Consider the following 12,679-nt stretch of genomic DNA (forward strand, 5'->3'; position numbering starts at 1 on the left):
ATAGTTTTAAATCTGCAGTTTATCAAACAGAAAGCATTGTTTTTATGAAGAAATGTGGCGGCAGCATCATGGTTTGGGGTAGCTTCACCAGCCAGACTGACTTCCTGCGTATAAATCCTTTATGAAACAAGGAGGTGCAGCCCAATTTCACAGGTGGGAAAAATAAGGTAAGCAAATAACAGGCTATACTAATCAGATAACTACAGATATGATGAATAATAACATTAATTGAATGTTATTTATCCCGCATTGAAGAAAATTACCTCTGCATCTAACCCATCCCCTTCAGGAGCAGTGTGGGGTTAAGCATCTTGCTCAGAGACCCAGAGTGGCTGTCTGCGGGATTGGGGCTCGAACCCAGAACCTCAGGATTCCAAACTATATACCCTAACCATTAAGCCTCCACATACGCAAAGAAAAGAAAAGAAAATCAAAAGTAGGAAGTAGATGTTTAGATGTTCCCAGACAGTCAGTAGCTCAGCTCAGTCTCTGCAGTTTGATTGCGTCTGGAACTGAAATAAGCTGCTGGCATCCAGGTGAAGATAACAAAGTCATAGTGAACAAGTTATGGTCCAAATTAGTCGCATCAGTTTAGCACTAATAAATAAACACTTTACTTCCTGTATAACTGAGTTTGATTCAGAATCAGAGCAGCAGTTGCTCGTCTCCCAGATGAAAAAGAATGATAATGAGTAATATTGTCTGGATGCTCTTTTTGATAATTAGCCCTGTCTAAGTTTGCCAAGGTCAGTGCAGCAATAACAGGTCAAAGCAAGGAGTTGCTGGGTTTTACTGATTGCTGCCATCAAGACATGCATCATTTGTCATCTACACAACAGCAGGACACTTCAGCGGCATAATTAGCCAGAGCTGTCATAGAAAATATGAATGGTCCCATCATTTATTTCGTAACAGATTGTAGATTTTTTTGACAGAGTCATTTTTCTTTTCTGTATTTTTCTGACTTACAATCTTTAAGAACTTCCTAAAAACATTTTTTTAGAGTTATATGTAATGTTTTTTTTTTCCTTGGCTGTGTTATGACTTTATATCAGCTTGAAAGTCTTGATCAAATATATAAACTGTGTTCATCCACATTCTAAAGATTGTGGCAAAGATTGCAGAGACATATGCAGATAGGATCTATGGAATCCCTGAAAGGCAAGTGAAAAATAAAATATACAGACCTAAATATAAAATTTTTTTTTTTTTTGTTCAACCCTAAAAGTAAAAAAAAAAAAGAAAAACTATGCAGACTATAATATTTAAATTTAGTTTCTCAGCAAAAAAAAAAAAAAAACATAACCAATACAAAACTCATTTTTAGCTGCAAATATTTCCCAACTTAACCAACATCTCACAAAAAAAGGAAACTTTTCAATTGTTAGTTTTCCTAGTTAAATATTTTTCCGTTAACCAAAATGTTACAAACAAATAATTTAGTAACAAAAACTGGACATTCATTTTTTGCCAATAGTTTTCAGATTTTTTTTTTTTTTTTCAAAACCTCACAATAAATAAAAAAAAATAATAATCTGGTCATTTATTTTGCTCAACTAAAACCTTCCAAAAAACAAAAAAACATTATAACAATAACTCTAATTAAATTGTTGTTCTCAGTTATATTTTTACTGTAAATCAACCAGAAGTATTTTTTTTCATACAGACTGCTGAAAGAGATTTATCAGAGAACATAAAGGTTATTACACATAAACAGAAGTAATTAAACGTTTCTGGTAAAGCTTGAAAATTAGAACATCAGGCTGAGGGTTAAACGCCCACAGTTACTTTTCTAAGACATATTGAAACATTTATTTCACCCTGAACAACCTGCATATTTACTAATAGCTTGTAAAACTGTGTCTAGAAGGTTAAATACAACTAGTTTGGTAAATAGTTCTCAGGTTTTTGTGGTTGTTGTTTTGGGTTTCAGTTTTAAATAATGTTTATTTTCTGTAATTCCTCCTATTTTACAGATTTTTGACTCACATTAAAAGGGAAGCTTTCTGGTTATCCATGTTAGGTGTTACTTATTAGACGCAGCGACCCTCTCTCTCTCCCGTGTTTTTTTTTTTGTTTTGTTTGTTATTTGTGAATATACTATTGCTGCTGTTTTTATTGCTTTTATTGTAATGTCTATACTCTATATTAATCTTATCTTCTTTTACATGTTCAATGTTAAATATTGAATGTTAACGTTAAATGTCATTTGTTCTTTGTACTGTATTTATTATTGAACACTTATTGTTACCAGTCTATCACTGTTATCCTTCATGTCCCGCACTTTGTCAGTCTGTAAATGTCAGTCTTGTATATTTCTAGAGAGAAAACGTAATTTCATTCCCCTTGTATGTCTTGTGCATATGATGAAAGTGACAATAAAAGCTGACTTGACTTGACTAGTAAGCACTAAAATTACTGAGTCAAATTCAATCATGCTAAATGTTAACAAAGAAAGAGAGAATCGTGTTTATATAAGGATATGAACAAATATTGATTATGGCTTCTTCTCAACATTTCTACCCGTGCAGCTCTTAAAGGAATAGTACACCCAAAACATGATTAGCCTTCATTTTCTACTCACCCCCATGCTGAACAACACTCTGGAGTACTTTTTTNTCCCTTCTTAAGCTGCTGCCCCCGCGACCCGACCCCGGATGTAATGCATCCTTTTCCCTTAAAATCTATTAATGTTCCAAAACGCAACAGATTGTGACTGACTGTATTTTCGTTATTTTTTTTTTATCCAAGTGCGATCGCTCACCAAAGTTTTCTCCACCCCAGATGTCCATTGCCGTGTCGTATTTCCCCAGATGATTGAACCAGGACCTGTCGATCACAAAAAGCCCGCCTGCGATGATCGGGGTCCTGTTGGGTGAAAGCAAAAGGATATGAAAATGGATTAAAAAGGAAAGAATAGATTTGATCCCAGTGTATAAAAAATACAGTTAATTTAAAAATCATCCCAAAAAGAAATACTGCATTTTGTATCATATTTAATATAATCAAAAATAAACTATCTTCAGTTATTTTGCAAATTGTATTTTTTTTTTTATCAGAATAAATCAACTCTGTTTGCTGTTTACAGACACACAAACAAACAGATTCAAACAAACCCAGTGAATCAGGAGCTGGGCAGAGTGACAAGCTGAAGGCCAACACACGCCATCAAATAGCCTCTCTTTATTAACAATTATCCAGCAAACGGCCCTCCGTGTAGCTCTGTGTGTGTCCGCACTGAAATAAAAACCTTTAACAGCCTCCGTTTGTCCTTGTGTGTTTAGAGGAATGTGACTGTATGAGTGCCTGAGTCTGAGGCTGCAGAAAGAGGGACATTAAATGATGCAATATAACTTGCCGAGCACATTAAATAAGACAGAATTTGTGGGTGTTTCCATTTGTCCTCTCTATTAATAAGAGCTGATAAAGAAAGGATGCAATATATTAGGAGTTTCAAGGCTGATCAGACATCACTTAAAGCAAAGGGGTTGTTATTTGACCTTACAAAGACAACCTGAAGACTGCAATAACTGCTACAATCTACTCGTTTCTACACAAGAAAAAACAGGGTGGTAACTCCAGATGTGCACCGTTGGTAGGATTTGACCCATAGTTTTAAATCTGCAGTTTATCAAACAGAAAGCATTGCTTTTATGAAGAAATGTGGCGGCAGCATCATGGTTTGGGGTAGCTTCACCAGCCAGACTGACTTCCTGCGTATAAATCCTTTATGAAACAAGGAGGTGCAGCCCAATTTCACAGGTGGGAAAAATAAGGTAAGCAAATAACAGGCTATACTAATCAGATAACTACAGATATGATGAATAATAACATTAATTGAATGTTATTTATCCCGCATTGAAGAAAATTACCTCTGCATCTAACCCATCCCCTTCAGGAGCAGTGTGGGGTTAAGCATCTTGCTCAGAGACCCAGAGTGGCTGTCTGCGGGATTGGGGCTCGAACCCAGAACCTCAGGATTCCAAACTATATACCCTAACCATTAAGCCTCCACATACGCAAAGAAAAGAAAAGAAAATCAAAAGTAGGAAGTAGATGTTTAGATGTTCCCAGACAGTCAGTAGCTCAGCTCAGTCTCTGCAGTTTGATTGCGTCTGGAACTGAAATAAGCTGCTGGCATCCAGGTGAAGATAACAAAGTCATAGTGAACAAGTTATGGTCCAAATTAGTCGCATCAGTTTAGCACTAATAAATAAACACTTTACTTCCTGTATAACTGAGTTTGATTCAGAATCAGAGCAGCAGTTGCTCGTCTCCCAGATGAAAAAGAATGATAATGAGTAATATTGTCTGGATGCTCTTTTTGATAATTAGCCCTGTCTAAGTTTGCCAAGGTCAGTGCAGCAATAACAGGTCAAAGCAAGGAGTTGCTGGGTTTTACTGATTGCTGCCATCAAGACATGCATCATTTGTCATCTACACAACAGCAGGACACTTCAGCGGCATAATTAGCCAGAGCTGTCATAGAAAATATGAATGGTCCCATCATTTATTTCGTAACAGATTGTAGATTTTTTTGACAGAGTCATTTTTCTTTTCTGTATTTTTCTGACTTACAATCTTTAAGAACTTCCTAAAAACATTTTTTTAGAGTTATATGTAATGTTTTTTTTTTCCTTGGCTGTGTTATGACTTTATATCAGCTTGAAAGTCTTAAACAAATATATAAACTGTGTTCATCCACATTTCTAAAGATTGAGGCAAAGATTGCAGATACATATGCAGATTAGGATCTATCTTTTTTTTTTTTTTTTTTTTTTTAGATCTTTTGGTTTCAGAGAGTTTCTGTTCCATCGACTATTCGACATTCACAAGAGAAACATGTTTTGATAAAAATAAACAAAACTGCAACAAAGTAAGTTTTTGACAAAAAGAGAGTTTTTACCCAAGGACATTTTTTCTTTTTAAAGAAGTAGCTCAAACACAGGTTATTAGTGATTAAACAAGAAGAGAATAAGTCTTTGCCAGAGGGCAGCGCTATTGTTTGGTTTTGTTTTTTTGTTTTCTGCACATGAATGAAATCATAAATTGGTCTACTAAAAATCATCTTTATTCAATGCAAAATGTGTTAAATATTTTGAAGCATTAAAGTTTGACAAAAAGGCACAAAAAAAATACATCAGTAGGAAAGCCTTTTGACAGTACTTCCGTAAAAATTCAAAAAATATCCACTGGATATTTGTACTGTTACAAAGTTACAGTTACAGTACTGTTTGACAGTACTGTTAGTTTCAACCATTAAAAAAGCAATATAACACAACAGAAAAAGTTTATTAGGATCTAATTTTCTGTTTATCTCTTATAGTTGAAGAGTAGCTTTGATGAAAAATACAGAACACTCATCTTCCTGAGTAGGAATTTCTCAATCACTGCTAAATAAATACTAGTTTGTCCGGCTTTAACAGGTAGACTTGGATGATAAGCTTCTGCTGCTCGAACTGCTTGAAGGTGTTAGACAGACATTGATTCTGCTGAGTTCACGTTCAAAAAAATGAGTGATTAAAATGTTCACATAAGAACCAAAACTTAAACCAACAGAAGAAGGTGATTATTCTTCACAGGAAGAAGGGAATGCCAAAATTAACCGTTGGATGTTTAAAATCTGACTGAGATATGGAGATAAATTCTGTTTAGAAAAACCTGATGTCATGCCTTTTATGTGCAGAGGTTTAGCTTCTTTTAGCTGTGTGAGAAGTCTAATCCATAAATACCAAACCTAAGCTCAGATCAGATTAGATCAGCTATTAACTTTGTTCAATTAAATTAAATTCAGTTTATTTCTATAGCGCCAATTGACAACATGTAATCTCAAGGCCCATTAAAATTGATTCAAAGTTTTCTATCATAGGAAAACCAGTTGATTGCATCAACCCGTTGACTCAAATGGAATCCCTCACACTAAGCATGCTTGTAGCGACAGTGGAGAGGAAAAACTCCCTTTTATCAGGAAGAAACCTCCACCAGAATCAGGCTCATTGTGAGTGGCCATCTGCCGATGCCGATTGGGGTTCAAGGAGACAGAAGCAGCGATACAAAAGGTGAATGTAAAAAGGCGGCCCCAGTCCAGGAAACAAAAAACTGGCTTATATTCTGAAATGAAACAGTATCTAGAACTCAACCTCATTGATTTATTGATAGTACATACAGACATTATGAGCTCTGGATTCTGAAAAGAATACTAATTAGCATTGCTACACTCCAAAAAATGTAAATCTCAATGAGTATTTTTTTCTTAAAATAAGTGAATTTTTTCTTGAAAATAATGAGGTAAGTGTAACACTTTGCCAATGGAACAAGACAATTTACATTTAAAATAAGAAAAAACTATTATATTGTCTTATTTCAAGTGCCTATTATCTAATTATCTTAATTTAGGAGTAAAAATACAAATTCAATTGGTAAATCATCTTATTTTCCTGCTCAAATTAAGGGTTAATGTACTTCATTTAAGACTTTTTTACTCATTTTTAGATCGTTTTTGCAGTGTAGGACCTGCTACGCCTGGCTAGCTAGGCAGAACATGTGTGGATCCAATGACTGACCAGTCACTGGGGTTCAAGGAGACAGAAGCAGAGATACAATAGGCAATTGTAAAAGGCGGCATCGTATCATACCGTTTCAGGTCAGATTGGTCCTGACTAGTCATTAGTTGGACTGTAATTCCCAGTAATTACAACAATCATATAGTGTCAAGACTGAAAGTGTTTGCATTACTTGATCGGCTGAGTTGGGTCGGTCCGACGTGCCTTCTGCTCAGGTGATAACTGCTCCCACTTAAAATGGAGACTCCAGTCAAACCCTAAGCAATGAAAACAAAGAAACAGCTGCTTAAATACAACATTTTGAATAAGTAAAAAGTAATGTTAATGTATCATAATAAGACCGATAAACATGTTACATTAGAGATTCCTTTGGTAGATATTATAAGAAGTGAAAAGCTGATGAAAGAGAAACCAATTTATACAACCAGAATGTAAAATACAAATATTTGAAGAACTTGTTTAAAAGTAAAAGCCTCTTGTACAGACATATTGCTGCATGTAAAAGGCTTTGGTGGCAGTAAACTCTCAAATTTATTTTGATTAAATTTTAGCTGGAGGAATTTTAAAAGGAATTTATTAAGGTTGAGGCTTAGTAGCTTAGAATAACATCATGTTCTAAGCTTAAAAAAGAAAAAAAATATATGTTCCAAAGATGGAAAAGGAAATCATAAAAACTAAAAGAAATCCTTATTTACAAAGACATTTTGAATGAACCTCTAAAGCCCAAAGTTGTTACCCTTCTCAGGGAGTTCTGAGAACATAAAAGAACAATTTGTAGTCCTATATGAAGGTTTATGATGACCAGTCTATGAAGTTCAAGCCAACCAGAAATACTGAATCACAGTTAGAGCCCAGTACTTTTTTTAACCACTAAAGACATCCTCCCAACAGTAAAAGGACGCAGTTTGTTATATCCTTGTATGTCATAAAACCATTTATTGGGTTCAAATTGGTGATTGACATTTTTAATAATGGACTAAATTATAAAACGGGTGTTTCCCATTCTTAAATGTGATTGGCTGATCAGAGTTCCATTGCTGTTATAAAATACAATGTAACCAGCATTTAGACCCAATAAGACCGCAGCACAAATATCCCTACACTAGGGTCAACAGTGCAGCGCCACCGAGAGCATCTCTAGATATCACAGCCGGGCAAGGCAGCACAAAAACTTCACAATGCCGGTCACCAAAATCAATATCTGCAAATCACAGTATTAAAGGTTTTATGCAAAAAATCCATAAAACCTTTATAACTGTTGTCTTCTGAATAATGAGATTGTATCATTAAGTATAAAAATAGGAGAGGAGACAGTATCATAATCAAAATGGAAGAAAAAGAAAATAATATTGAAAAAGAAGGAAACATGCTCTTAACATGTTTGTCATTGGCTTTTAAAAACAGCCATTTGTTAGGAATCCAGTTTGTGTGTTTCCTTCTCTCCACCACCAGGTGGTGCCCTGTCCTCATTGGGCCTCCCTGCACACCTGCGGCTCATTGGACCATTACTGGAGGAGTATTTGGGCAGTGGACTGTCACTACCTCGGTGCCAGAGTGTTTGCCAGTTTTGGGTACTCTAGCCAAGCTGAGATTAGCTGAGTCTAACCTAGCATTGTTTCTCTGAGTCTAATGAGTTTTTTGTCTTTGCTCTTTGGTAGGAATAAATGAGTTTACACAGAGCAGGGGAAAACCTCCACATGATCCGTTCAAGTTCCCTTCGGAAATCCAAGTCACAGTCTGCTCCATTATTCCTCCGGGTCCAATGTATGTGTACCTGTCTGCTCTCCAATGAGTTTCCTCTTTTCTGGATAGTCCCACACAGACTGGAATCAAGGATTGACAAGAGCCCCCTCAAACGTGAGTCCCTCTCTTGCAAAATTCAAACCGCAGTCTCGATTCCCACCGTCCCTGAACTGATCTCTGTGATCTTCCCTTCTGACTTTCCAGTTCCGGTTCACCAGTTCACTGAGTTCCAGATCCAACCCCTCTTCTCATTCCAACAAATAAATCTGTTGAACTTTTCTCTTTGGTTCTCTGAGTGGTTACTCTGCTGTTGGGTCAGATTCGTTAAACCGATCATGACACCATTTTAATTTTGTTCTAGAAGGACTGTTTCATTTTGTTGTGTGGGGATATATGTATTTTTCATTTATTTAATTTGCAATATGTAGGTAGGTAACTGTTTCAAAAAGGAAACATCAAAAATGACACTTGAGTTCCTTGATCTTCATCCTTATTTAGTAAAAGTTGAGAATTATCTAATCTCACATTTTTGGAATCTGACACAAAACATTTGTGTTTTCATCTTCAGTTGGAGAAAATTCAGATCCATCCACTCACTGCTGTGGTGGACACATTAATTCAGTGACTATAATGGCCTTTGGAACTACGGTCATGAGTAACGTCTCTTGCTGGTAACAGTTGGGTCAATATTACAGAAAAAAAGATCAGTGAAGTGAGCTGCATGTATGAAATATCAAATAAATTTAGTTACATTTCATGATTGTGTCCCAATCGTTGTTGATTCTTCAAAAAAAATAAGAATTGCATATCTTTGTGTTTGAAGCTTGAAATGTGTCAAAAAAATTTTAAAGTTTGAGGGGCCGAATACCTTCGCAAGGGACTATATATCCATCTTCTAAACTTCTTCCTTATAGGAGTCAACTTTTTATCTACAGTTAAAACCCCTTTATGAAATCAACTCTGACCACCGACCACTTTCTACATGGCTGAAACGGCAGCTGGAGAAGACAATTATCACCTTTGACTGGCATTGATTGCAGTTACCAAGTGCAGAGGACAAAGATAAGGCAGACTAATAGCAGGAGAGATGAACTATAAAGCTTTTAGAAGAGATTGGCCTTTGAAGTCTTCTGGAATGATAATACGCTGAATTATTTTCTGGAAATTTTGTTTCAGCTCATAAGCAGCTACATAAACCTACCAGGCCTCAAACGTTAAGGATCCTCAGGATTTTTCTACTGTATGATAAATCAGTGATAAGTACTATAGAATAATTTATTCATTTACAATCTGCTTCATAATTAACAAACATATTTTAATTTTGCCTTAAATCATAACATCATAATTTGAAACCCATACATTGACAGTTTATGTCATGGTTTGACATTAATAGTGGTGATTAGGGGAAATGGGGACAGACTGAGAAAGGTTTAGCTACTGAAGGTCTCTTGAGAATGTAAAGCAAAAAGTTGGTTTAATTGTACTTAATATGACTCGAAAAGAAAGAGCAAAACTAATCCCTTTCACAGAGTTGTTAGGGCAGAGAATATATAATCTAAAATCTTTCAAAGAAGAGTTCAAGGATGCTGGTGAAGGTCAACATCAACTATTACATACCTGTTTACCTTCCAGAAGTCCAGGAGCAACACTTTAGGCCGAAATGACTTTTATTTTACTTTAGCACAAACATAAATGCTCGTAATGCTCGCTAATTGTCCGATGTTCAGGTGATCGGCCACGATGGCCAACCGACCATTCTAAAGACAAGCGATGGTAAGGAAAACGGTTTTCTTTGGAGGTAGGAATATGAAACAGACCTTCTAGGCCTAAATTAAAATAGCTTTTTTACATCCAGCTACAATCATCCTAAGAACACTCCTGCTTTATCCTTTGTCAACATTCATTTCTCTATCTTCCATTTTGATAAAAAAAAAAAGCATTGTCTCTGCTGCCTCCTTCACTAAAACAGTGGTCAATCAATTATACTTTCTCATCTTCTACAATTCTGATACCTATTAATACCATGTCAACATGACACAGCAGTATTAAATCATTTATGGATTTCTAAATCCATAAAAATAGAAAATCCCTTTATTGTCCCACAATGTGGAACCTGTGGTGACAATTTGATGTTATCAAGCAGGTGGCAGACACTGATTATTTTGACCGGCTCCCAAAATCCTGATGGATAAATCTTTGCTTCTAATGATCATAGTGTCAAAAATGTTTTATTCAAGACAGAAAATTACGCTCTAAATGAATTCAGATGTGAGAAAATTTTAAGAGAAACAAATAGTTTCTGACTGAGAACAGTCCTGAACAAGGAGGGACCTAAATGCGAGATCTTTAACTGCCTCGGTGGGAAGTGAAAATCAGTCTGAGATGACAAACTTCCTCTACAAAACAAAATCCCTTTACTTTTCTGTTGAATTTGATTTACAATCACCCAGCATCCATAACAGCAGTTGAAATTTGGAACAAAGCATCTCGAAGAATGACTAAATTACTGTTTTATTCATGTTTTAACACACATTTGTTTTTCCAATGAGGTTTACCCATTTTGTAAGGGCATAAAAAAAAATCCACATTTGGTCTTCTGTTGTAAAAATGCTTCTAAGTTACAAGACAATTTGGCAGCAAATACCATAAAGAAGTAGTTAACGAAGAAGACCAAGATAGGCTAAAATAGACAGATTGGATTTTAAAGTATCAACTTTACACGAAGTAAAATTGCAAAATTATTTGCCATAACTGCTAAAAATGACCACCGAGTGGATGGACTGATGATGGGTCCAGCAGACCTCGTTGGACTTACCATGACTGCATGATCCAAGGCAGGTTAATAACTGCTATTCAAGGTTGATGTGTTCTGTAGCAAACACAGCAGTGGAACAGTGGATCCACATGTCAGCTGTGTGACTGCTGCACTGCAGTGTCTCATAACTGAGCTTATACAGTAAAAATAGGTTGTTTACAAGAGGAATTCATAGAGTTATTGGAGATCAATTAAATAAAAAAACACAAAAAAAAATCTGTAAAAGTGTATTTCATAAATATGTTTCACCCTGCGTCCCAGTTAGCATCCTTCAGGATTTGTGAACTGACTGACTGATATTCTGTTCCAAACTTTTAAAGTTGGAATCTTAGTGGCTGTTATTCAGATGTTCTGGGTTGTGTTCTTTCCATCCTTGTAATAATTTCTTCTAAGCATTTCCTAAAGTAAAGTTGAAGTAAATTTATTTACCATATAATACTTTCTACAGTATATACCTGGCAAACCAAGCTTATTCACTCAGAATAAATCTTGTCACATAAGGCTTTTCAGCATCTATGCCTGAGTGTCACGTCATAAAAAATACTCAAAATGAAAGAGAACCTATGCATGGATACTTGTATTGCAGTGTTTGACTGCAGTGCACATTTCAAATACAAGACCTTATTGAAGGAAACAAACTACCCAGGGTCCATTGGGAATCCAACTAGAGAGAAAGAAAGGAACACAGAGTGCTGGAAAGCTGAAAGAAAAAATCTTTCAAAGGCATTTGAGCTCCATAGCAGAGAGAGCAGGTTCATGAACTCATCATGAAGGGCCTGCTCATAAATCAGAAGCCCTCAGGGGCTTCTCTCTGCCATCAAAAGATACCCCGAAGGCACCTCAAAGCCATTTTTATTTTTCTGACTGACGGTGGAAAAAAGCATTTCCCCATACCTCCACGGAGATCCGCAGAAGCCGCCACATAGGCGAAGGTGTCCATGTTGATGATATCGATGACTGGGCTAACCACACGGGTGGGATCCTGGGAGCAAAAGAAAAAACAAAACAAATTTTCATACAAACTTATGGATTCAAGGGCCAAGTAGAAGAAAAAAAAAACTGACTTAATGAGAAAGAAATGCATTTTACATTAGTGACAGAAACTACATCAGCATTTCTGTATGTAGATCCTCCATCTCCGCTTCAGTAAATGACATTTCCAGTTCAGCGTGTGTTCATCTGTCTGTGAAAGTAACTCTATACTTCAAGGTCATCATAATGCACACACTGCAAGGAATTTCAGTCATTTGGCGGCAATCATGCAGGGAGCAAAGTGACCGAGGTGAGAGTGACCGCTATTTATCTCCTTTTCAGTTCAGCTTCATTATATTCACTTGACTGGCATTAATGTTAGACTGCTGATGAGGAAATGTGGAATGCAGAAAGAAAACTTAAAAAAAAACTAAGCTCCAAAGACAGTGACACAATTAGTGTCACATTAGTGGTAGCCCATTCCCTACCAATGTTGAAGACATAAAGACGTAAAAGTACAAAATGTATTGCTAAAGAGCATGAAGCTCCTTTCAAAACATCTAAACTTAATTTTCTGTTGAAGCAC

General features: G+C 36.0%; 1 protein-coding gene across 1 annotated transcript in view; it reads right to left on the reverse strand.

The window, feature by feature from the left end:
* LOC107099384 (polypeptide N-acetylgalactosaminyltransferase 14-like) overlaps window positions 1–12,679 on the reverse strand; it is a 271,170-nt gene that overhangs the window by 18,012 nt on the left and 240,479 nt on the right. Inside the window, exons 7-9 of the mRNA XM_015397480.1 lie at window positions 12,016–12,103; window positions 6,736–6,820; window positions 2,765–2,868 (exon numbers count right to left, since the gene is read on the reverse strand). Of these exons, the coding sequence (XP_015252966.1) occupies window positions 2,765–2,868; window positions 6,736–6,820; window positions 12,016–12,103 (277 nt within the window). The remainder of the gene's footprint in view (window positions 1–2,764; window positions 2,869–6,735; window positions 6,821–12,015; window positions 12,104–12,679) is intronic.

The sequence above is a fragment of the Cyprinodon variegatus genome, unplaced genomic scaffold (genome assembly GCF_000732505.1).
Source record: "Cyprinodon variegatus isolate N-32 unplaced genomic scaffold, C_variegatus-1.0 Scaffold865, whole genome shotgun sequence".
NCBI lineage: Eukaryota > Metazoa > Chordata > Actinopteri > Cyprinodontiformes > Cyprinodontidae > Cyprinodon > Cyprinodon variegatus.